The following is a 26,312-nucleotide window of genomic DNA, read 5'->3' as shown; positions in this document are numbered from 1 at the left end:
CCACTCAGTCCATCAACGCTACAGCCAGAAATGTCTGTTTCCATCTCCTCCCCTTTACTCTGATTCTACCTGGAGAGGATTTTAGCCTCCAATATTATCATTTCAGCAGAGAACAGAGAGAGAAAGACAGGAGAAGAGTGGATTAAAGGGTAGAGCTACATTACAAGGGCCCATATCCTACTTTTATATTTTTGTGGATTTTCATATTTTTATGCCTGTTTTACAACCTCTCTTTATCCCGTACAATTCAAACGGCTATTTTTGTTACTGATATATGCAAAAAAGCTCCGTTCTGATTGGCTGCCCTGTGTTGCACCTCATTCAAAAAACAATTTAGGCTGAAATGCTATTTAAACAGGACAGTATGGGAGCTGAGGTTGGGCACAAGTACACAATGGCCAAAAGTATGTGGACACCCCTCCTAATTATTGCGTTCAGGTGTGTCAGCCACACGCACTGCACAAACACTGGCTGTAGAATGAGTCATTTGAAGAGCTCAGTGACTTTAAAGGTGGCTCTGTCATAGGATGCCATGTTAGTTAGAGCTGCCCCTGTCAACTGTAAGTGCTATTATTTTAAAATGGAAGCATCTAGGAGCAACAACAGCTCAGCCACGTAGCGGTAGACCACGCAAACTCACTCAGAGTGGTGAAACTTTTACCTAAAAATCGCAGATCCTCTGTTGCATCACTCACTACAGAGTCCCAAACAGCCTCTGGAAGCAACATCAGCAGAACGACTGAGTGTCAGGAGCTTCATGAAATGGGTCTTCATAGCTGAGCAGCCGCACACAAGCCTAAGGTCACTATGCGCAATGCCAAGCGTCGGCTGGAGTGGTGTAAAGCGCCGCCACTGGACTCTGGATCAGTAGAACCGTGTTCTCTGGAGTGATGAATCAGCTTCTCTATCTGTCAGTCTGATGATGAATCTGGGTTTGGTGGATGTCAGGAGAACGTTACCTACCGGAATGCAGAGCCAACAGTACAGTTTGGTGGAGGAGGGATGATGGGCTGGGCTGTTTTTATCAGCCCAGCAAAGGAGGGCAACTCCATATTCATTCGCATGGTTTTGAAATGGTACGTCCAGCAAGCTCATATAAGGTGCAGCGCTCAGGTATTTACATGCTTTTGGCCGTATAATGTATGTTCTCTAACAGATTTCACTGAATTCCAGCGCTACTCAGACTGTTAGTTATTTTCAGAGCTCACATTATTAGAGTTATTAGTGACGTTTTAATTTTTGGGTGATGCGCTCCTGTTACAGCAGGCAGAAGGCCAGGCTGTTTGACTAAGTGACACAGTCTCGTCAGTGACACAGTTTAGACATCCGGAGGGATGGAGACGCGGCATTAGTCACCGTCAGAGCCCACAGTCTGTCTCGGTGATGAGAGAGGAGTTCAGGGCTGAATTATCTCCCTGTGGCTGAAATGAGCTCATTTCATCTTTCCTTTCTGTTATATACCTATACAGCACTGTGGAACAGTCAGAGAACACACTTCATTTGTTTAAATTACACTCAAAATGACCAAATTTGTTTACTCTTCAGTGTCAGAGAAAAAAGCAGAGGACACAATTACACAGAAGCCTCAGTCACTAAATATAATATCAGATTTTTCAGCATTTAATATGTCCACACTTTACTTGGTGCCAAATCATAACTGTCAGAGCTAGGCTTTCAGTTTGAGCTGGACAGTGCTAACTTCCGCTAGCATCCCTGTGGGATTCCAGTAGTTTGTTGGCACTAAGCTAAAAGTGATTTGCATTTTTTGGCGGTCCTAAATTGAACACAGATGTTTGAAGCTTATAATTACATTCTGTGTTTACTTGAAGCTTATTAGCATATCAGAAACAACAGTTTTTAGTTTTAATGTAAGACAAAGGAACCAGACTTTTTTCCAAGTCATTTTGGGTCACTTCTTTTCGTCCATGTAAATGGTAACAGGCATTTTCAAATTATGCCAAAAACTGAAAATGACAAAAACTGAGATACGAGGTTTTGTTCCGACAGCAGTGAGATATTTTACCTTTTATCATTTTGACAGTGACTCTTTCAGTAGTGAGCTCCAGTGTAGAGCTGCCGCCGCTGTTTTCCATTTCCAACAGCCCACTGATTAGACTGGTGCTGATAGTCAGTAGTTAGAGATTTATCTAGAACTTCCAGAAGGCCTAAAATGACAAAACTCACTCTCAACATGTGATTGGTTTATTCCTCTTTCACTTTGTAATTATGCTAATAGTTAATCTAACACTTTAGGACTTCTCTTCAGTGCCTGAGGTCCTACCCAATAGGAGAGGTCGCTTAGCCATCTACACCGCAAAAAATGGTATCTTGTCAAGTAAAATCTTTAAAAAATCTTACTTCTAGTTGATATGTCTATTTTCTATTTTGAGGTGGTTGTGCACTTATTATTTAGTTTATATATATGTGTGTGTATATATATGTATATATACATATGTGTGTGTATGTATATATGTGTGTGTGTGTATATATATATATATATATATATATATATATATATATATATATATATATATATATATATATATATACACACACATACAAGCATGATTCTATTGAAAAAAAAAACTCATGCATTTTTTAGTCATCAGAAATCTTTAGGCTTTTCTTGAGGGTTCACCTTTACCTTTATTCCAGCTTTCCATTCTGTTCAGGAGACTCACTTTCAGCTCCTCAAAGAATCTGCAGACTCACCTCCAAAGTTCAGTCTTAGAAGCTGGTTGATGATTTTCTGAAGTAATCAAACACATTCAGTGGTGTTGAGGTCTGGACTCTGGGGTGGTCAGTCCATCGTTCAGCTTCTTTGTTTGATGTGTCCGTCTCCTTTTCTCAGTGAGGTTCTTCTTGATCAGCTACACATCCTTTCAGACCCACAGCGCTGAGTCGTCTTCTCACAGTGGAAGGATGGACAGAAACACCTGTGGATGTTTTCAGATCTGAAGCAGCTTGATTTTCTCCTCTCTCTCAGAGATGAAAGCTTTAAGTGCTGTTTATCTGATAGGGGGCAGTTTTGGGGTCGACCAGCACTTCCAGGTGGTTGTTAGGAGCCACATTTTCTCTGTAGCTTTTAATCAGTTTTTGGAAACTTTTTTGGAAACTTTTTTCACCTTCTGAAAAATGAACTTGTACTCAATGGGAGCTTTGATTGGAAATGGAATAAATGAAGGGTGGAATTTTGTACAGTACTGTATGTAGTGGGTAGAGAGCACTGCTGTGCTCTGTTTGTACGCCGTCACATCTGTGACAATAATATTAATGTTTACATGGAGCTGTGATTTGTTTGTGTTTGTGTAAAGCAGTAAAATATTAAAAGTGTCATATCAGCACAGTGGGGCTGAACTGGGAGGTGGCACGAATTCTGCTAAATATTCATAGCAATTTACAGAGGTGGGGGGGGCATTGACGCTGTACAGAGCTCACTATTTCATGTCACTGATCTGTCACAGTGTTGGATGGGAGTCGCCTGCTTCACACAGTAATGAAGCATTTGTATGCACGACTCAGTTTGAGGGACACACCCACTCAGGTTAAAAATACATTAAAGGTGCAGTGTGTAAGATTTAGAGGGATCTGTTAGCAGAAATGGATTATAGTAAACAAAACCATGTTTTCATTACTGTATAATCACCTGCAACTACCAGTCGTTGGGTTTTTGTAAGCTTAGAATGAGGCCTTCATACACGATATGGACAAAAGTATTGGGACACCTGCACATCACACCTAAAGGAGCTTTTATGAATCTCATTCTAAATCCATAGGCATTAATATGGAGTTGGTCCCCTTTGCAGCTCTAACAGCTTCCACTCTTCTGGGAAGCTTCTACAAGATGTTGGAGGAGTCTGTGGGAATTTGTGTCCATTCATCCAGAAGAGCATTTGTGAGGTCAGACACTGATGCTGGACGAGAGGGTCTGGCTCACAATCTCCATTCTAGTTCATCCCAAAGGTGTTTGATGGGGTTGAGGTCAGGGCTCTGTGAGGGCCAGTCAAGTTCTTCCACACCAAACTCACCCAGTCAGGCCTTTATGGACCTTGCTTTGTGCACTGGGGCTCAGTCATGCTGGAACAGGAAAGGTTCTTCCCCAAACTGTTCCACAAAGTTGGAAGTGTACAGCTGTCCAGAATGTCTTGTTCTGCTGAGTCATTAAGATTCCCCTTCACTGGAACTAAGGGTTCTAGACCAACCCCTGAAAAACAGCCCCATATCATCACCCCTCCTCCACCAAACTCTACAGCTGACAGTCAGGCAGGTAACGTTCTCCTGGCATTCTTCAAACCCAGACTCGTCCATCAGACTGACAGACAGAGAAGCTGATTCATCACTCCACAGAATACATTTCCACTGCTCCAGAGTCCAGTGGTGGTGTTTTACAACCCCCCCCCCCACTCCCGAACCCTTTTCAACATGTTTTATTGAGATGGTACGAAACGGTGTGTAGCTTTGAGGTACATTTTCTGTCGTGTGATGGCCATGGCAGAGGTGTTACCCAATCAGCAGCGACTTGTAAATAAACCCTGCTGTATTAAAAAGACAGCACAGAATGGATTCTAATAGTCCTCTTTACATGCTGCCTCTGCAGCTTGGTGTATGCAACTATTGAAGACGTTAGAAGACGTGTTTGTTGTAATGTAAACCCATTTTCATCAGGCTCTGAAAATTCTTCGAAAGGGACGCCTCCTCAGCTGCCACAGAGCGTTTGATGCTCCACCGTTTCTGTTTAAATAAACATTTTTGCTATGTTTTGTCAGGGTGAACGCAGCCCTGGTCATAGGAAATCAAGTCACAGAACGGCCAATCACAGCCAGGGGAGGCCTCCGAACAAACGAGGAGGTGATTAGGAGTTCTCTTTTTATTCCTGGACCGTATGGACAGAGTCGTTTTAGCCAAAAGACACAGTTCTGTTTCAAAACGTGGTTTTTGTGTGACCTATACTGCCAGCTTTAAGAGCGAGTTAATGAGTCACTCCGTCTGACAGCAGCAGCCTGAATTAAGACTGAAACGCTGCAAGGTTTTAAGCTCTAATCTGAGATTCAGAGGGCGACACTGGAAATGTGTGTGTGGTCACTTTAGAGCGATTAGAGAATGTTTTGCTTGACTGGCAGTCCTCCCATCATATATAATAATTACACGGATCACTGCGTTCACACTTTAGAGAGAGAGTGAGATAGAGAGAGAGAGTGAGAGTTAGAGAGAGAGGGAGAGCTGGGGTCTAAATTTATTATACTATATTTAATATGATCTCCTCCATGGCAAAATGAGTATGCCCGTCCTGATGGGATGTGGTGAGCACGTCTCCGTGCCTTACTGCACTCGTCTAACTAATCACTCCATCCGCTCTCTGCGCCTCACCTTTCATCCCCCCTGCTTCCCCCTGCTCATCACATCCGTTCCTCATACGCTGACGTTCCTCTGCCTTCTCCCTCCGCAGAGCTCGCTGCACTCCTCTGATTCATCCCTCTATCCCGCTATTCATGTCTGCACTTCTTTAATGGCTCAGTCCATCCTTCCAGTCCCTCCCGTGCTGTCGGCCTGCTGACTGTGTAGAGAGAGAGAGAGAGTTTATATTAGTCCCTGTAGAGGACCTGTAGCTCTCTGTAATGAGGACCTGAGAGAGAGAGAGAGAGAGAGAGAGAGAGAGACATAAAGCTGAAAAACACTGCAGAACTAGCCCTTCACAAAACCCCTTATGCGTACTCACACAGACTTGTTTTTGTTACAGTGTGAGGACTAGCGCAAGTGAAAATGCTTCTATTTAATATTCTTTTCTAATTTAATACAAAGTTTTTATGAAAAATTACATCAGCATAAAGGCCTGCTCTCATTTGTGTTAAAGGAAGCCTATTATGCTTCTCCTAATGTGTTTTTGTCTTTCCTTTAGTGTGTTGTAGCTTTTTGTGCATGCAAACGTTTTGCAAAGTCCCAAAGCTCAGCGTTCCCTCCAGAGGGAGAACCCCTCCTACAGAACCCACTTTTCTCTGCTGCCTGAAGCGCATCATTGGATTTCCAGCCCTTTTCCATTGTTACAAGATGATGTCATCACTTAACACAGTCGTAACACAGTCCTGCACGCCCTCACACAGCGCACAGCGGCTACTGGAGGAGGAAGAGTGTGGTCCAGTGCTGTAGCGTGTGGAGACGCTGATCGGACTTTCAGGATCCACTCTGGATCAAACTGATCTGGCAGAACTGACGCCACTGGAGAAACAGCCACAGTGGAGTTTACAGCTGCTCAGGAGAGAAGGGTCTGTCTGCAGACTGCAAGACAGGGGCAGAACCACTCTGGAGGCTGACTAATCAGAACAGAGTGGGCGAGCTGATCAATTGTTGCGTTTAATTTGAAATGTGAAAAACGTGATATATAACAAAGCTGAAAATTCAGAGATTTTTACCTTTTTGAATAAGTAAACAAATGAATAACAATAGAAGCCACATCACTCTCACTTTATCATTCCTCTGATTTAACAAATTGAGCTCTTACAGATCTGAACTGCACTCATGTAAATAAACCTCGTGCATCTTTTATACAGAAAATACAGAAACTCACAGATTAATTATTAAATATAATTGTTATTTAATATAACAAGTGTTTACTTGTTCAAATATATAATTAGTGAGACAAAATAAAAATCTATAAACTGTTCAGTTTTGTTAGTGTCCTTTTTATCAAATAAATGCAGTGACCTCATTCCTAAATCACTGCATTAAAGGAGCAGAGCAGATTAATCCGTATAATCGGCCGTTATTATTCCACCTTAAAGGGTTAATATTCACTGTCCTGCTGAATCTGCTCTGATATGAAGTCGGTGCTGTGAGACTCGGAGCTGCAGCTGCTTTAGTTTCCCTCCTGAATATTTACTGTAATCTTCATGCTGTTTTATGTCTGTTGATATTAAATTCATTACAGTCTTTTGAAATATGAGGCTCATTTTCTGCGTCTCTTGATGAAAAAGTTTAAATTTCCATCTAAATCTGCGGCTCTCAGTGTTAGTCTGAGCTTTATGGCTGCAGACTGGACAAAATGTGGTCAGTAAATGAAGCTGCAGGTCAGTCAGAGAAGAAAAGCTCTTAAACTCTAGCTAACTTGGTTACTGCAGTGCGTTGTGTTACACTGTAATTGTACAGCACTGCTGCCACCATCAGGTGAAAGGAGGAACACTTATAACGCACTCTAAAACAGAAGACACATTAAAATCTTTCCACCGGTTGCATTTGGCACTGGGGCTGGACTTTGGACACACCTGATCTATGTAATGTGAGCTCTGCTGATTGGCTGGCTGAAACACTCTGTATAACCTCAGAGTGAGTGGGCAGGGGCTGTTAACCTAAAGGCTGAATGGGTGTGTGTGTAAATGAGTTGGTTCTATTGACATCAGTGAATTCAAAACATAGATCCTGTATACGGCCTGTATAAACTCGGGAGTGAATGTAAACTTTAACAATGCATGATGTTTTGCATGATGTGAACAGTAAAGAGTCTAAAATATGTGAACAGTAGCTCTAGACTGCCGATCAGGCAGGAGGGCCTCCAACAAAAGGAGCAAAAAGCCGGAAGAAAAATTAGCATAAGAATGAATTACTGAAATTAGTTTAGTGGATTTATTGTTAATTAACCTCCTGTATTGTCTCTGCTGGTATGAATCTGCCCCCAAAACATAAGTGTCAGTGATTTTAGCTGCTTCACCGCAGAACTGCACTGAATAACAACACTGGCTGCACTAAAACCAGCTTCAGCATACATTCCTCTTTATTTTTACAGCATAAATTACAGTAATTGTCCCTGAACAACATGCAGCAAAGTTTTATATAAAAACTTTTGCGGTGAGATGTTTTGTTTATCAGTGCAGCTCTCTCCCTCCTTCCGCGGATATTTCACCCCTCCTGCATTTTGACAGTCAATGCACTGTGCGTTCCGTTCAGGCCTTTTAGGGGAAAGTGCTCTCTGACAGAGCTTTTAGTGCTCCTCCTCAAGTCTATTTGGCATTTGTTAAAGTGTTCTATGAGATTTTGGGGCTCTGGTTACTCCCTGGTTTATTTTGCATATATTTTTATGCACAAATCTGTGAAGAGGAGTTCCAAATTGAAAAGCAGTAACTATAGTGGAGAAACGTGAAATGCAGTGAACACATGACATCACTTTTCCACAGTGAGATGCAGAATATAAGCCAAAATGAACGGGTCTGATTGAGCTTTAATGAAAAAGTTCAGGAGAAACTCACAAGCCATGCAAATGGACATTCCACCAACATCGGATGCAGCACATTCTAATTTTGTTGTGTGACGAATCTCGTCTAACGAGTTTACAAGCTTTCTTTGATCATCTACATGCATTTTTCTTGTATTACATTTTTCCCTGACCTCCTTGTACAATGTTTGTCATACAAAATCAGACAAAAACAGTCACAGTTCATTTTTACATGACCATTTTCCAACCTCTGCATATACCTTAGAATTATCTTCTTAATCTCTCCTTTAAAGGCTCTTCATATATCATGATCCTCATATGTTTCATATCTAAATGCTCCGTTATCTTCATCACTACTTTCAAAAACCGTGCAGCAGCTTCAGCAGCTGTAAACTCTCTGCACACCGTTTCACATGAGTCTCCGATGTGGACTGAATGAAGAATGAAGGGTTTCCGGCGTGATGGTCAGTCCTTAGTGATTTCCTGAGTGTCCATTGGTCAGTTTCACACAGAATGTAGACGGACACACCAATCCACCAGTTCCACACTGTGAGAGGCAGATGACGTGTATCTCAGCCCCTCTTCATAGGCTCATAACTCCGGATGTGAGTCTCGTATGATCTCGAGATAAGATGGAATGGAAAGGGCGACTCTACAGATTCAGGAAGTGTTTGAACTGGATTTCTGAGCTGAATCATCACAAAGATACAGACACAGAGAACTTAGCAGTTTGTTTCAGCAGGCTGAAACACTCCTCCTTATAACTTCAGTGTGAGTGGGTGGGGCTAAACTGCTGTAGGCTGAATAGCTGGACATATGTAAATGATCAGTTTTAGTAACATCACATACATGGACTGTGTGGACTGGAGAGTGAATGGTACCTTTTGAAAATTCATATGTTCACATACCACATCAGACATTTTCTTTAACCAAATTGAGAAAATCTTGTTTTCCACAAACAGCTTTTCCATTGAGTGAGGTTAAAGACGTATTTGAACCAGCACCAGTATGTTCTTCCATCCTTGCTTCCATGTGCTACCTTACCTGCTGAGCAAAATAGAGGTTCTTCAATGGGTTGCATGTTTGAAGAACTTTTAACCGGTATAGCATTTAGAGGTTCTTTCAAAATGTTCTGCATATCTCATTTACAAAAATGAACCTTCAAGAAACCAACCAATGGACTCTTTGGAGCAATGCCTCAGAAGAATCACTGTTCTTTTATGGTTCTTCAAAGGCATCGCTCCAAAGAGCACATTTTCACTGTTTTTTATTTTTTTTTTATTTTTTGTCTTGTCAGGTTCTTTATTATTAACTACACTCTTAAAAACATGGTTCTTTAGTAAGGGGATTGGTTCTATTTAGAAACATGGGATCTGTATTGAACCGTTTGCATGCTTAAATGGTTCTTTGCATAGTGAAATGGTTCTTCAGATTGATGGAGAATGTGCTCATGTGCAGCTGCTCCCATTGCATAGGTCAGTGCTTTTGTATTGAAAAAAACACTGATTTTTCTAAATTCCCCCATAATCCAGTGTGTGAGGTGTAGACAGAGAGATTCAGAGTGGTTTGGTGGGAAATGGTTCAGATGTCTTTACAGTGGTGGTGATAGGAACCAGGGGTCGCCATGACTACAACACAGATATAGACATTTTATTTACTATCCAGAACCACCAGTGAACCTACACGAGTCTTCTGAGTCTATATGGAATGTTGATGATTTTCTTTGCCTCACAGCGCCCTGCATGTATCCCTCCACCATGAATGGACTTTGTCAAAACCTTCTCAAAACTGTCATAAAACAGTGTCTCAGTCATCAGGCAGTGAATTCATAACCATTTCATGTAGTAACTTTCTGTGAGGGAGCTTTTAGAGGTGGACGTCTGGTTCCTATCAGTAAGTTTCTCTAGCCAAACGACTCTGAATGACTCTGTTTGCATCTTAACTATTTAATTATGCAGTTAAATTTAGAAAAATCAGTGGATTTCCCCTTCATGGTAGCTAAATCCACTCATTAGAAGGGCTGTCTGGATACTTTTGGACACAGATTAGCTTTATATAACTACAGAGGGTGAATATGAACATGCTGGGTGTACGTGTGCCCTCAGAGTCTTGCTTACGTAGGACGACTGAAGGGAGTTCAGTTGGACTTTAATGTATTGCTTGTCTAAAGCAGAGGAAACAGTCGTTTGGAGCTGCACACACGGTCATGTTTTACTACCCTTAGGAGTTTTTTTTCCTCCTGTAATCAGTTTTTTAAGGGAGGAAAAATGCAGGACACGCAATTTGTAACAGCTAATCATTTTTATTGGTAAATTTTTATGATCCGGAGAGCAGCGAGGCAACATTCCTCACAGAGAGAGGGGGAGAGAGAGAGAGAGAGAGATTTCTCTGGAGGTATGTCCTGAATTACCTTGCGAGGTAGCTTTGCCTTGTCTGCTCTTGAATTTTTTGCTGCTTTTGCTTCAAACCTCCACTTGGAAGCAGAAAATAATTAACTGCCAAGGACAGTCGGAGTGTGGATACGAGCGTGTGTGTGTGAAGAGAAGGCATAAAAAGAGGGAAATAAAAAGAGAGAATAGTTTATTTGAATTCATTATTCACTGTTATAGTGATGCACTGTATTGTTGTAGCAGTTGGACAATATAATAACAGCAATATTTCAGTACAGTGAAAGATTTCTTTGAGCAGCAGTTTAGAGTACACATTTATAAAGATGGTTCTTCAAGGGTTCTTCAGTAAAAACAATGGTTCTATATAGAATCATGAACCTTCAAAGAACGCTTCGCATGATTAAGTGGTTCTTTGCATGGTGAAATCGTTCGTCAGATTGTTTTGATACCAAGCTTGTAATGATAGAAGAACCCTTTTTGGTGCTATATAGGACCACATGCAGCAAATTCTACATCAATCTGAGGAACAATTTCACCATGCAAAGAACCATTTAATCACGCAAAGGGTTCCTTGAGTGTTCATGGTTCTATATAGAACAATTTTCTTTACTAAAGAACCCTTAAAGAACCATCTTTTTGAGGTGTGATAGAAGAACAGTGAAAGATTCCATTACAGCAACACTTTGCAACACCCTGCAAACGATGGTTCTTCAAGGGTCCTTCAGTAAAGATAATGGTTCTATATGGTTCTATACACTCAAACAACCCTTTGCATGGTTAAATGGTTCTTCAGATGTAGATGGTTCTATGTAGGACCTTGTAAGCTTGACATCCTAACTATAGAAGAACCCATTCACCATGCAAAGAACATTTTAATCATACAAAGGGTTCTTTGACTGTTCATGGTTCTTTATAGAAGCATTTTCTTTGCTAAAGAAGCCTTAAAGAACCATCTTTTTCAAGTATGATAGAAGATCCCATATATGTGACTTTTGATGGTGATTTAATTGTCTTTGTAAAATAGGCTGGTTCAGCACAGCGCTCAGTGTTAGCAGCGCTGCTCAGAGACTCAGTGTGTTTGCTCAGTACTCGGTTATTCTGAGTGAATGTGCTTTATTGATAACGGTCTGTAGACAGAGCGTCTGTAGAGGCTGCGTTTCCCGTAGCAGGTCAGTCAGACGGAGCGTTTCGTACAGTGCGAGTTTATAAATCGTAGCTTTGTCTGAACACGATGGTCTTTTCAAACGGACAGTGAGAGTCACCAAAGAACAAGATCTCTAACATCACACAGTGTCTGTCTGGCTTTAGAGGACATTCAGCTACAGCTCAACCAGCCAATCAAACGACTCCAACAAGACGGAAAACTGGAAGCGTGAGCTCCTTGGATGTGTTAGGCTCGGATGTGATTCCTGCTGTCGCTGTGCTGCTGAAAGAGACAGATGAGGATCAAAACTATGAAACCTACTTCACTTATAGCTGTACAGAAGAGCTTTTCTGATGGGGAACTAAACCTCCACTGCGGCGGCCCTGGTTCAGAGATCACTGATGTAGCAGAGCGAGATAACAACCTTCATTAACAATCAGATAGATTTAATGATTTAACTGTTAAGGTACATCACATTCATTTACACTAACAACTGCTTCATTATGGCTTTAGTGTATCATAATTAGGACTTAGTATCTCATAATTTTGACTTAGTATCTCATAATTAGGAGTTAGTATGTCATATTTAGGACTAAGTATCTCATAATTAGGACTTAGCATATCATGATTAGGACTTAGTATCTCAATCATGACTTAGTATCTCAGTTATGGCTTACTATCTCATAATTATGACTTAGTATCTCATAATTTTGACTTAGTATCTCATAATTTTGACTTAATATCTCATAATTAGGACTTAAATCACGTAAATCACAATTAGCACTTTATATCATAATTATTACTAAGTATCTCATAACTATGACTTAGCATATCATAATTAGGACTTAGTATCTCAATCATGACTTAGTATCTCAGTTATGACTTACTATCTCATACTTATGATTTAGTAGTCATAAGTATGATTTAATTATGACTCAGAATGTCATAATAATGACTTAGGATGTCATATTTATAAGAGAATTTCCTAATTCCTTAGATACTAAGTCATAATTATGAGTTACTAGGTCATGATTTTTAGAAATTTTATCATTATCCTGACATACTATATGGCCTTTTTTTGAAGTAGTGGATACGGGCTGAGGTTCAGTTTAGTATTTGTAAGATTTATGTCAATTAGAAAGATTACAAAGTCAGTTTGTTATAATGTTGTTTCATCCTGATGAACACAGCCCTGCAGTAAAGCGTTTCCTTTTTCTTACCTGATTTCATTCTTAAGCTAACACAGCGACTCTCCAGCACTTTTTCTTCACCTGAAACCACAGCTGTCATATTAAAGTGAATGTTTCCGATGCGGCGGCCGTAAGAGACTCTCTCCCTGAAGCACACTGAATCTCTCTGCTGCGTCTCTGGGGGGGGAAGAAAAAAGACAAAGTGAGAAGTTCAGCTCTGCCCTTTTCACTAAAGCAGCCCACCTGATTCTGCCCATGCAGGATAGAGATTAATGTCAATACTGAGCCTCGGGACGTTCCATCAAGGGATTAATATGCAAAGCATCCTCATACACCCGGATGAGGAGAAGGATTTTGCAGACTACTGCAGAGTCTCACACAGCCAGCAACTGTTGTCTCAACCTCTGTGCTGCTTTTGTTTAGATTTATTAACCCTCTGGATTCCATGAGCTCGCCCACATGTCAAATTCTGTACTTCTATATCTGTGTCTGTATCTTTGAGATGAACCAGCTCAGAAATCCAGTTTAAACACTTCCTGAATCTGTAGAGTCGCCCTTTCCATTCCATCTTATCTCGAGATCATACGAGACTCACATCCGGAGTTATGAGCCTATGAAGAGGGGCTGAGATACACGTCATCTGCCTCTCACCGTGTGGAACTGGTGGATTGGTGTGTCCGTCTACATTCTGTGTGAAACTGACCAAAGGACACTCAGGAAATCATTGTCAATTCAAGTCAAATTTATTTGTATAGCGCTTTTTACAACTGATGTTGTCACAAAGCAGCTTCACAGAAATCCATTAAAGACAAAGTTTTAACATGAAAGCACTGACCATTACGCCGGAAACCCTTCATTCTTCATTCAGTCCACATTGGAGACTCATGTGAAACGGCGTGCAGAGAGTTTACAGCTGCTGAAGCTGCTGCAGCAGTTTTGGAAAGTAGTGATGAAGATAATGGAGCATTTAGATATGAAACAAATGAGGATCATGTTATATGAAGAGCCTTTAAAGGAGAGTTTAGATATGAACAAATCCAGAAAATGCTGTCAGACCACAGAAGGATAATCGAATCAATAAAATTTTTTCCATATAGGAAGTTACTTAAATACAGTTGGAATTTAAGTATTTATTATAGTATAAATATTAGGTCATAACCGGTTTGCAATAGTTTTCCACTATTTTCCATCATCAACATTCCATATAAACTCAGAAGACTCGTGTAGGTTCACTGGTGGTTCTGGATAGTAAATAAAATGTCTATATCTGTGTTGTAGTCATGGTGACCCCTGGTTCCTATCACCACCACTGTATAGACACCTGAACCATTTCACACCAAACCACTCTGAATCTCTCTGTTTACATCTCACACACTGAGTTATGCAGAAATTTAGAAAAATTGGTGGGGGTCCCCTTTAAGAACATCTCATATCGTAAAGTGTTACCCAGTTTTCGTAGGTTTTTTGTCGGCAGCCTCAGAAATACGTTGCGTTGAGTGTCTACAATGAGAACTTTTCTGGTTTGATTTCCTCCTGAGAAATCATCTCGGCCAACTCTGTGGCTCCAGTTCTTCGGAGAATCAATGATTCTTGACAAACAATGTCAGCCACTTCTTTGTCGTATCAGATTTTGGATATTTTTGTTGTTCTTTCTTAACTGGGCAAGGCTATTTCGCTTGTTTTTGCCAACCATTATCAACCAGAGATGCAGCAAGCGAATAGACACTTTGTCTGCAGAAACCCACGGGGGGATCGAAAATGCCAAGAATTCCGGTTCTGGCACTGCACGCTGTACTTCTTCTTACTCCGCAGAGAGCTGAACGTTTGGCGCGTTTAGGCGTCCAGCAAGCAGCGTTTTTTAATGGCAGCGTTTAACTCTGAGATGCAGAGACTGGAAGCGTGAAATGTGATTTCAGTGAGTCAGATCCGAGAGTTTAGTCCCCACTCCCCCCCATGTGCTGTTTTAAAGGATAAAAAAGGTGTGAAAACCCACATGAGCAACACAACACGTCCTACTCGTGCCTGGCAAACGTGTGAACGTCGGTGAGCTTCCTTAAGTGAAAGCGTGTTCTTGCAAGACCTAAACTCTCTGCTGGCTTGGTGTGGGTGCAGATCACCATATTTCTGTGTCCACGTAACAAACTAGAAGTCTGTCCTTTAGTAGATTAGTGAGTTACAGATAGAAGCTCTGGACAAATTTCTGTGCCTTAAAGCATGAACACTTGAGATGGTTCTCCAAGGGTCCTTTAGTGAAGACAGTGGTCCTATATAGAACCATGAACACTCAAACAATGCTTTGCATGATTAAATTGCTCTTTGCATGGTGAAATGGTTGTTTAGACTGATGGCTAATATACTGTAGATGGTTCTATACAGAACCTTTTTGAAAAGCGTTCTGTCTAGCACCAAAAAGGGTTCTTCTGTTGTTATGATGTCAAGCTTTATGCTTAAATCGTTCTTCAGACTGATGGAAAATGTTGGTTCTGTATATATATATCTATATCTGTATCTGTATATATATATATATGGTTCTGTAGAGTATCGTATCAAAAAGGGTTTTCTATTCTATACATGTGTGGCATCATAACAATAGCAATAACAACACATTTTGGCGCTATATAGAACCATATACACATACATTCTCCATCAATCTGAAGAATCAGTTCACCATGGAAAGAACCATTTAAGCAGGCAAATGGCTGGTTGAGTGTTCATGGCTGTATATAGAGCATTGTTGTTACTAAAGAACCCTTAAAGAACCATCATTTCCAAACAAATCAGCCGTTATATCATTTTTCAACTCCAGTTTTTGAAACATTCACGTATCTTCCTTTGTCTTTCTCCTTCCTTATGGAAGTGGATTATCTTAAATCTAATCTACTCACAAATATCTCCTAAATAATGAACAACCTGTACTTAACGGCCATTTAAACTGGCAATTAAATACAAATAAAGGACGGTCTCTGACTTGCACTGGCTTTGTGAATTGACCAGACTGGAGAAATCAGTGTCCATCCACTGGGCTATTCACCTTTGTTTACGCTTGTGATGGATGGGAGAAGACTGAGAGTGTCTGAAGGTGATACGAGTACTAGATGCAGGTGAGGCTTTGAAGGCAGCCATTAGCTTAGCTTGACGGAGCTGCTAAATTGAATGAGCTACATGTTGAGGAGCGTGGCGTGTGCGCTGGCCTGTCAGGAATGTGTCTGTGAAAGCTGACGGAAGGTAGAGAACGAGTTTAGCGTGTTATTGCGAGTTTCCTGTCCCGCTGTGTGCCCACATCAGGCCTCTGCGGTGTAATTCGAACTGACTAGCCGAGCGAGGTTTCATCTGAGGCGGCGCACACGGCCAATCAGCTCGCTCTGCCTCTTCTCCCCTCCCCGCACGCTCTGACTGGAGCCGTCTGCCTCGAGGAGAGCTAACATCCTCCCAAAACACTCTGCACTTCACTCAGCGGGGACAACAACAGCAGCGTTCCGCCTGTCGATGGTTCTCAGTTAGATGTGGAACTCTTCTGATATCGGCTTTTAAAGGAGGCCCAGTAAACAAAACTGTGTTTTCCTTCACAGGTTACATTACACTGAACCTCCCATCTGAGAAATCAGCCTTCATACTGTCACTGAATAACCACGCCCACTCACCCAGCCTTCATACTCTCACTGAATAACCACGCCCACTCACCCAGCCTTCATACTCTCACTGAATAACCACGCCCACTCACCCAGCCTTCATACTCTCACTCAATAACCACGCCCACTCACCCAGCCTTCATACTCTCACTGAATAACCACGCCCACTCACCCAACCTTCATACTCTCACTGAATAACCACGCCCACTCACCCAGCCTTCATACTCTCACTGAATAACCACACCCACTCACCCAGCCTTCATACTCTCACTGAATAACCACGCCCACTCACCCAGCCTCATACTCTCACTGAATAACCACGCCCACTCACCCAGCCTTCATACTCTCACTGAATAACCACGCCCACTCACCCAGCCTTCATACTCTCACTGAATAACCACGCCCACTCACCCAGCCTTCATACTGTCACTGAATAACCACGCCCACTCACCCAGCCTTCATACTCTCACTGAATAACCACGCCCACTCACCCAGCCTTCATACTGTCACTGAATAACCACACCCACTCACCCAGCCTTCATACTCTCACTGAATAACCACGCCCACTCACCCAGCCTTCATACTGTCACTGAATAACCACGCCCACTCACCCAGCCTTCATACTCTCACTGAATAACCACGCCCACTTGCTTTCAACATCCAAACGTAACAGCCAAAGTGAATATGTTACATAAATGTCAGTCACAGGCTTCAGATGTCTGCATTCAGTCTAGAGAGCTATAAAATATCTATATTCACCACTGTTAGCTTGGTGCTAACGTAACAGGCAAACCTCAGTGGCCAGGCTAATGGAAATTAGCAGTATCCTAACAAGCCTAACACATATAGAAAAGCTGCTGTTGTAACACTTAGTAAACAACAACTTAATCAATGTCTAATCAATAAGTGCTACTATTCAGTTATTTACCATTTACTTCACAACATACAAATAATTAAAGCACTATTAATTATTTTTTACAAACGTGTTATATTTAAGTGTAATAAATATTAACAGAAATCTTTATAAAGACATAAATGGGTTAAAGTAATAATTAATTAATGGACACTCCCCCTATCCTGCCCCCTCTACTGAGGCAGTAGATAAGAGCACTGGTCACAAAATCAGCGCCCCAAAAATGAGCTTTTCTTCGTAGAGCAGTGCTGAGAGGAAAACACACGTCAAACAGAAATCGAACTGAGGTGTTATTTGTTTCACAGTTGTCTTTGAAGAGCTCAGGGAACTAAAATATGTCTCCTTTAAAAGTTACAGCCACGTTGTCGTGCCATCTGTTCAGATTTGGCGGGACGATACAAGGCGACACAAGGGTGGGGGTAGAGTGTCTCTATTAGTCTGCATCGATTGCTGGATTAATTAAAGCTATCTGAGCTGTTATCCGTGTTTATTGAACTGGACGTAATGGGTTTAGTTCCAGACCGGGTATTTGTCCGCTCGGTCAGAAACGCTGCCGGGGGAAGCGAAAAACAAGGAACTCTGGAAGACATATGCTGCTTATCGCTGACGTAATTAAACCAACTAAGATGACAGTAAATTTAATGTGTCTTAACTAAGACCTCAAACAGTGCAGGAGAAGCTCAGGCTAAAAACATTTAGCTGCCGTTGGTGAGCTCTCAGGTTCCTGAACCTGCTCAAGGCACGTCGAGATGCTGAAGTCTTCTTCTGACGTTCCAAAGAGAGCAGCTATCGCCCAGAGCATCCTCGTAGCCGCGGTCACAGCAGGAGCGCTCGTATGATTTTAATTTGTTGCTCCAGCCTTTCTCGGCAGGCCTACTGTGAGAGCTGGGAGGTTAAAAAGTTCTTAAGAGAGATAAAACACAGGAGAGCAGCCAGGCTTGATAAGCGATGTATTTTATTTTCCAGCTTTGGAAGATAAAACCGCTTCAGAAACCTGGAGTCCTTTGTCCTTATCATGGTCTTGTTTGACTTCAGAGTGGGGAGAATGAGTTTAGTAAAGAAACTGGAGTTGTATTACAGAAACAGTCTAAACTCTGTCACAATAACATTACCAACTTCCAGTTCATCGCACTTTAGTTTGCTTTTTACATGGTAGCTGTCTGGGTATCTTTTTGTTTACATGTTTACATCACATCGCATATCAGTTGCTTGGTAACAGACATAACAGCTTGTTTGAGTAGGTTAGGATATCTTAAAGGTGCAGTATATGATTCTGGAGAACAATTGTTGATATTTGAACTCAACCCCTCCTTTCAGTGCTCCTTCAGAAGCTCCACCCCCAAGTTTACGGACGCTCATTACCAAGGCGAATGACACTGGGCTAGCAAACTTGTTTTTTTAGAGCTTTGTGACCATAAAACTCTTCACAAATGTTGTACAGACAACTGCCATGATGTGATGTCAGAGCGAACTACGACACAGCAAGTAATGTGACTAACGTTAGCTTGCCTGTGGCTTAGCAAATTGTCGCTACAATTGCTGCTGGAAAGCTAACCAGTTGCTACCACAAGCATTAGCCAATGGGACAAAACAATACTGACCTGCTGGTTCTGTGAAACAGCAAAAATAAGTTAACGTTGCCCACCTGCCAAGCAGAAACAGAGCAGCCTCCTCATCCCTTTTCAGGCCTTTCAACTCTCCATGAAGCTGAAGTCAGATTCTTTTTTGCCAGCTTCTTGAACTTTCCCGTTCTACCTTAAATGGTGCAGCAGTTACATTCAGCTGCCTCAGCTTCTTGTTTACATTTTCCAGTTCCACCTTCAATGGTGCAGCAGTTTGATTCAGCTGCTTAGCTTGTTTGGATTTTCCCATTCCACCTTAAATGGTGAAGCAGTAGGATTCACCTGCCTCAGCTTGTTTGGATTTTCCCATCCCACCTTAAATGGTGCAGCAGTTGCAATCAGCTGCCTCAGCTTCTTGTTTGAATTTTCCCGTTACACCTTAAATGGTGCAGCAGTTTGATTCAGCTGCCTCAGGTGCCAGAATGGAACTGCTGCATAATTTAAGGTGGAATGAGAAAATGCAAATAAGAATCAGCTTCGTCAATTTCCAGGGGTCTCTCCACCGCTGAAACACCTTCGACTGATTTAAGAACTTTCTTAATCTTTGTTCTTCAGATCTTCTCCTCTTCGGCTGTTTCTTGACCACCTTCCTTCCTGTGTGGAGTTTAGCATGTAGTCCCTCACACTCCCTCATCCTGTGCACAAGAACGAGCGCCCCCCGGTGCTGATTGGCTGGAATAGTGTTGTGTAACTCGTTCCAAACCACTTTGTTTTTTATGTCAGAGCAGATTTTTTTTTCTAGCCTGCCCAGAATGGAGAGCTAGCGGACTTGGAGGAGATTTTGAGGAGTGTTTTGGATTGAAATCGTATACTGTGCCTTTAAATTGAGATAAGATATAATTCCTGACATTAAGCTTAGATTTGCCTCTCTGATATGAATTCATGAACAATTCTAAACCATGTCAATGTGTCAAATCTTAGTGTAGGACTGAAGATTCTATAATGCAGCTCCTGAATTAGAAAACATGAACGCCGCTCTTCACTGAAAGCATCATATCGCAGAAGGAAAACATCTCATCACGTGGCCACATAGAGATTCACGTCTTCGCTCTTTTGTTTGCCGTTGTCACCAAACGCTTCTTCTACTCCAGCAGATGTTAACGGTCTGTTCTCTCTCTTTATGTGTGCCACATCTCTCTGTTCATTACGCGCCGCTTGCTTTGACGAAGGTGCAACGCGTTAGAGCAGATTTGAGAAAGCGTCTCAACGGCGCGCCTGCAGAAAAAACGCATGTGTGTGCGAGGCCTCCTCCTCCTCCCTGCGAGCTGCTCTGCTCTCCTCGAACCTCTCGAAGGAGCAGCTGTGAGGGAGGGAGAGGCTTTTTCACCGCCTGTGACGAAGATGGAAACTGTTGGTTGTGTGCTTTGGGCGACTTATCAATAATGGATCAAATTGGTAGGCAACATTAATTAGGGGAAAGATGAAGAGCTCGGGTTTTGGAGTTTGTGTACATGCGTGTGTTCCCTCCTCTCAGAGGATCCTGCGCTCGTGCTCCAGTCTGCATTAATTGTTTGACACTTTTTAATATGGAGTATGACAACTAGGGGTGACCGATATGTGCTTTTCTGGGACGATACTGGTTATCAGCAGACAAAAGGACCCATATATTAGAGTGATATTTACTGATCATAAAATTTTAATATTGTGATCTTAACCAGTGGCAACATATTGTAGCATGTTCAAGAAATGTTATTGACTTGTTAATTTCCAGTACATCCATCCAATTCTAATACATCCATATATTGCATATTGCACTAAACTTTGTTTGTACATCCGTACATATTACACAACTATCAACATATGGTTTACAGTGTTTAGTCACTTGGTTTATTCATGGGATGTGACATGCACCACTGCATTTTCACTAGCATAATATTTTTGTGATTTTACTTACTTATTCTCGTACTGCACATTATATGTTTTATGGTTGTTTTAGTATATTTTATTATATATCTTTACTTCTTCAATTTATGTAACTGTATAATAGTGTATGGCAATACTTTTGCTCTTGTTTTGCTCTTTACTGAACTTTGTGCTGCTGTAGTCGACTACTTTCCCTCTGGGATTAATAAAGTGATCTATCTATCTATGTGTCTATCTATCTATCTATCTATCTATCTATCTATCTATCTATCTGTCTGTCTAGGATTAGGGTTAGTTAATTATTCTACAGCATTTTTTGCCAGGTTATTCTATAATGACTTTTATTGTAAAGACAAGAGTGGATTTATATGTAGATCAGGAAGAACTAAGTCAGTCCAGCACTGACAGCAAAGAGAGATGTAGCAAGGCTAGAACGAACTGTTGTAAAATTCTGCTTGTGCACGGCGTTGCTGGGGCCAACAACAGCTGGTTAATAAAGCAGAATGAGTTGTGCATAAGCTGTGTCTCCTTTAATAGCTGTGAACATAACAATATATAAAGAAAATAAAAGTGGGCCCAGAACAGAGCCTTGTGGTACACCACGTCTACCAATGGAGCTGTGTGCATGAGTGACAGAGTGAAATTACAAGTAAGTTGTGAGGGTTCAACCAATCTATAGTGCTGTTTGAGAGACATTCAGACAGGCTAACAAAGCTTTGATTGGTTGTATTTGACACTTACTTATTTCGACCAATCCAGTGAGGCTGCAGGCGGGACATTAAGGCAGGAGAGATTCTGTCTGTGGTGGTTTGCGTTAAAGATTTGCATGCATCACATTCGCTTTTTATCTCAAGAAGTTAAAATGTTGTTTCCGATTATCAGAAAAATGATAAATACTGGATCTGATTATCGGCTGGCCTGATAATCGGTTGACTCTTAATGAAAATGTCCTGCTGGTGCAGGACCTAAAAGAGCAGTGTCACTTTAATATCTCTGTACACCTTAAAGTCAATTAGGAAAAGCTGAAAGAAACCTCATTTTTTTCTGACTTATCGTCTGGACCCTGATGAGTTCGAGTTCTCGGCAGAATTTTGTACGCTGACGTCTCGATCGAGTAGACTGATAGATCTCCGCAGCGAAATTGCGAACACTTTATTATTGGCTTAAAAGGTCTGATTGAATGTCTTTGATGCACTTGATAGAGGCCATTGACGCAAAGTCTGTTCTTTTGCAGAGACTCAATTTCTCTCCGCTTTCATGGCGGATTATTCTTCTTTTTTTTCAAGGCTTTTTATCTCCTCGTTTAATATCGGAGCAAACTGAGAGCCGGCGACGACTATTTGTGTTGTGAATTATGCAGCAATATAAATTTAATTAACCTAAAGGCGAAAGTTTCATCACATCGAAACATACATATTTAAATGGCTGTGATTTGCATGACTAGGACGAACGGAGGTGGCCGAAAATGTGGCCGCAGTTCAGTTTATTCCCAAACCACCTTCGGATGGAAAACAAACCACAATAGGAGAAAGCATAAGCGATTGTTTTAGAGCCTCTCAGCGATTCCCTCTGTTTCAATCCCAAAACACGCATTACAACGAGTACATTTAATTAGTGCTATCTCATCTCGGGTTTTTTTAATCCGTAGCTCCTGGCAAACATGAAGCTTAATGTGGTGGAAAATCGTGATTTTAGAGGAGATGAAATAATGATGCGAGTCTGTGGCTTAATCATGTTGACATATGCGATCTGTCCTCACTCTCACTCGCGTGTCTGTGTGTGTGTCCTGCAGGCAGCTGTTCGTTTGAGGAGCACTACAGTAAGTGTGGGTACAGCGTGGCTCTGGGGACCAATGGCTTCGCCTGGGAGCAAGTCAACACCTGGGAGAGGCCTACTATGGACGCTGCCGTTCCCACAGGTGCGTACATGCTGGGAATTATGCTCTCTCTTTCTGTTGGACTGCACCACTTTTTGACCTTTTTATCCATCACCATCTATTAGGGACCTTGATTTTATGTCTGATTCCCTTATTAATGAAACTACAGGCAGCAAAACGAGCCACATTTGTCTTTGCAGGCTGTATGTAGGCCTACACTTCAGTATACAACCGTATGTTTAACATATTGGCAAGAAAAATAAAACACATACAATATAATATGTATCATAACTTTTGCATAGACTGCATTTATGGTTTATCCCCCCCCCCATATGTCATTCAGCAAATAGGCAGTATTTGTGCATTCAGAATGTGCTGAAGTGTTTTTCTCCGTAGAGGTGTTCACTTATTCACACTTAGAAAATCAAAAACAACATGGAATTTGGGTGCCTACATTTTTGCATATGATTATGCTTGGCCAAATGTTTGTAGTCTCCAGTGTTTCCTCTGAAATGAAGGGTGTTAATGGGGCCTTTACTGCAGTAATAGCCTCTATTCTTCTGGGAAGGCTTTACAGTAGATGTTGGAACATTGCTGTGAGGATCTGACTGCACTCAGCATTCACAAGAGCATCATTACTTATGAGCTGAAAACCCAAACACATCTGTAGCAGCTGGACACCGAACAGTCCTTTCAGCACTTCACTGAGAAAGAAACAGCCAATCACAGTAAACATCATTTAAAAGCACTGTTATGAGACAGTTATGCTTTATTGAAATGATGAATGTTTGAAATATAATATATGAAATAGTCATATAGTAGAGGTGTGCAATATGGAAAAAATATAGTTTTGTGATACTTCGACATTTTCATTATACAAAATATGTCACTATATGTATTTTCTCAGACATCTGATCAGTTGGAGCTGAGAAAAAAGAACCAGCAGTGCTACATTTTAAAAAATGCTATCAAAAACAGTCAAAACAGTGATACTTATTTAATGTTTCACACACTGCATTGCACCAAATCCAGTTAAACGGGACAAATTTTGCTCTGTATAATGAAACATGCAGGTGGTCAGTATCTGCAAGTACTGGCGATAAACACTATGTTGAGACAAGCGTACCGTATTTTATTGTGACATAATTTATCACGATAACGATATATATTGTCATATTGCCCAGCCCTAATGTTTTCTACCACTCAGACCTGCATATTTATAGTTATTCACTGATCTCTTTAGCTCCTTTCATATCGGCCCTTTATTCTAGTCTATTGTATTTTTATTTTATTTGTCTCTTAATACTCTAAATACTAGTGTGTGTGTTTGTCTGGTCTGTTCAGTGTGTTATATGTCATGCATGGGTGAGTCACCAAGACTGATTCCTTGTATGTGTAACATACTTTGCGAAATAGTGATTCTGATTCTGATTCTGAAAACCAAGAAGAGCCTCTAGAACAGGTCCAAAACAGAATTAAAAAAAATCTTCAAAGAGAAATATATAGAGAAATAGAGAGAAAATGTATGTTTTAAATGCATTGTGCATAATTAATATTGCTCTGTTAGAAACATATAATTAACACAAGTAAGAGAATTCTCAAAATAGTCCGTAACAAGAATTCAAATACACATTACAATATTAACTCATCCCAAAGGTACTGGATGGAGCTCCATCACTCCAGAGTTCCACTGCTCCACAGCCCAATGCTGGGGGGCTTTATACCCCTCTAGCCCACACTAGGCATTGGGCATGGAGACCTTAGGATCATGTGCAGCTACTCCAGAGCGTCACATTCTATTGGTCAGTGCTTTATTATGGAGATTATACAAGTGTTAGCAATGGGACACCTTAAAGTAGCAATATGTCAGACAACACAAGTTGACGAATTAATACTCCACACTCCAAATAAACAGGGGGCAGCATATTACCAGAAAGTTATTGTAAGAAACAAGGAAATGCACAGTCCCCTCTCTAACTTAGCAAACATATTAACAACTGTAAACAATTAGCTACCTTTATATGCTATAGCTAAATAGCCAATGTTAGCATTAATAGCTCTTTACTTACCAGTCTAGAAGAAAATTTGCACATTTACCTTTACTCACCAAGAGCTCCAGCATTGAAAAGCAGCACCAGTGCTAACTCTTGTTCTGCTTCTATTTATGTCACTTCTTTTGTTTCGTTTTCTTGCTGGGACTGGGTGGCGGTGATGATGATGGTCACTTGCCAAGAGCTTCAGCCATTGTTGCATTCACTGTTCCTTTCATTGGCTACCTGTTCTTAAATGGTCTAACTGGGGGTGGGACCTTCAACATGATTGACAAGAGGCTAGAATATACCCTCAGGGCAGCACTGCCTCTTCATCCTGTGACGCAACCAGACGAATCAGACGCTTGCAGTAAAAATCAAAAGGAGAGGCTTCATTGTCAAGGGCTTGGGCGAAACTCAAGGTTGTAAAACAGGCAAAGGTCAAATCCGAAAAAATCCAAAGACAGAAAAGAAACACCATAACAACCAGGCAACCAAATCCAAAGGGGCAGAGACAAGCAGACAGTCGAAAAACTCCAGGCAGATGAAACAGTAACAAGAAGGCAATCAGAAAAACGCTCAGTAGCTCTCACTCAAAGAGGCAGTACCTCGCAAAGTGACTCGTCTAAAAGCCCGGGCTTTACTCTAAATCTAACTAGACACATGACAGAACAGGTGTACAAGATTAGTATTCAGGAGAATGAGATCGATGATGGCGCGCTGAGAAGAGTCATCGGCCATGTGATCCCCCAGAGGGTTCTGGGAGATGGAGTTTGTGAGCGTCTCAGGGCCGGAGGGATGCGTGACACATCCTCTCACGTTGGACTGATGGCAGACTCGACACTACAGTGACTCATTGTCGTCTCTTGAGGTACAAAGTGGTATTACGAGACAGGAGGGGCTGGGGCTAGCTGGTTAGCGTGCTAACTTCAGTAGATATCTCTGCAACATGATACATCGTCTTTCACATAACATCAAAAATGTTCTGTGAAATTTTGGAATGTTTTAAACCAAAAATCGATAACAAAAGAATCAATATGTGGATTGTCCACTTTAGATGCTTTGTAGATACTTAATTCAATTTCAAGTTACATTCAGCTTTCTTTAACCCTAAACCTGCTCTAATCCTAACCCCAATCTTAATCTCAACATACCTAAACCCCACCCTCACCCTGGTCCAAATCCTAACCTTAACCCCAACACTGTTTAGAATCTTCAACAGAGTTTCAACAGAGAGTTTGTTCACAATTTGAACATCTGTATGTCTGTATATAGTCTATAGGGACTATAGTGGACTATCCAAATAAAGTGAGACCAAAAATCTTACAAATTGCTCCTTTTAAGTAGCTGAATTCACTCAGTAGAGCATTCAGTGAGCTTTATTCACATCCCAAAATCGTAACGCAATAAAAGTAAATTGATAGTGATTACTATCTTGTGGTCTTTTCCCGAGTT

General features: G+C 41.3%; 1 protein-coding gene across 1 annotated transcript in view; it reads left to right on the top strand.

Annotated features, from left to right (window-relative positions):
* The window catches only part of ptprt (protein tyrosine phosphatase receptor type T), a 464,808-nt gene that overhangs the window by 47,061 nt on the left and 391,435 nt on the right, over positions 1-26,312 (top strand). Inside the window, exon 2 of the mRNA XM_036571590.1 lies at positions 22,744-22,869. Within this exon, the coding sequence (XP_036427483.1) occupies positions 22,744-22,869 (126 nt within the window). The remainder of the gene's footprint in view (positions 1-22,743; positions 22,870-26,312) is intronic.

Source organism: Colossoma macropomum, unplaced genomic scaffold (assembly GCF_904425465.1).
Source record: "Colossoma macropomum unplaced genomic scaffold, Colossoma_macropomum, whole genome shotgun sequence".
Lineage (NCBI taxonomy): Eukaryota > Metazoa > Chordata > Actinopteri > Characiformes > Serrasalmidae > Colossoma > Colossoma macropomum.
Note: the sequence above shows the minus strand (reverse complement) of the source record. Positions and strands in the feature narration are given on the sequence as shown.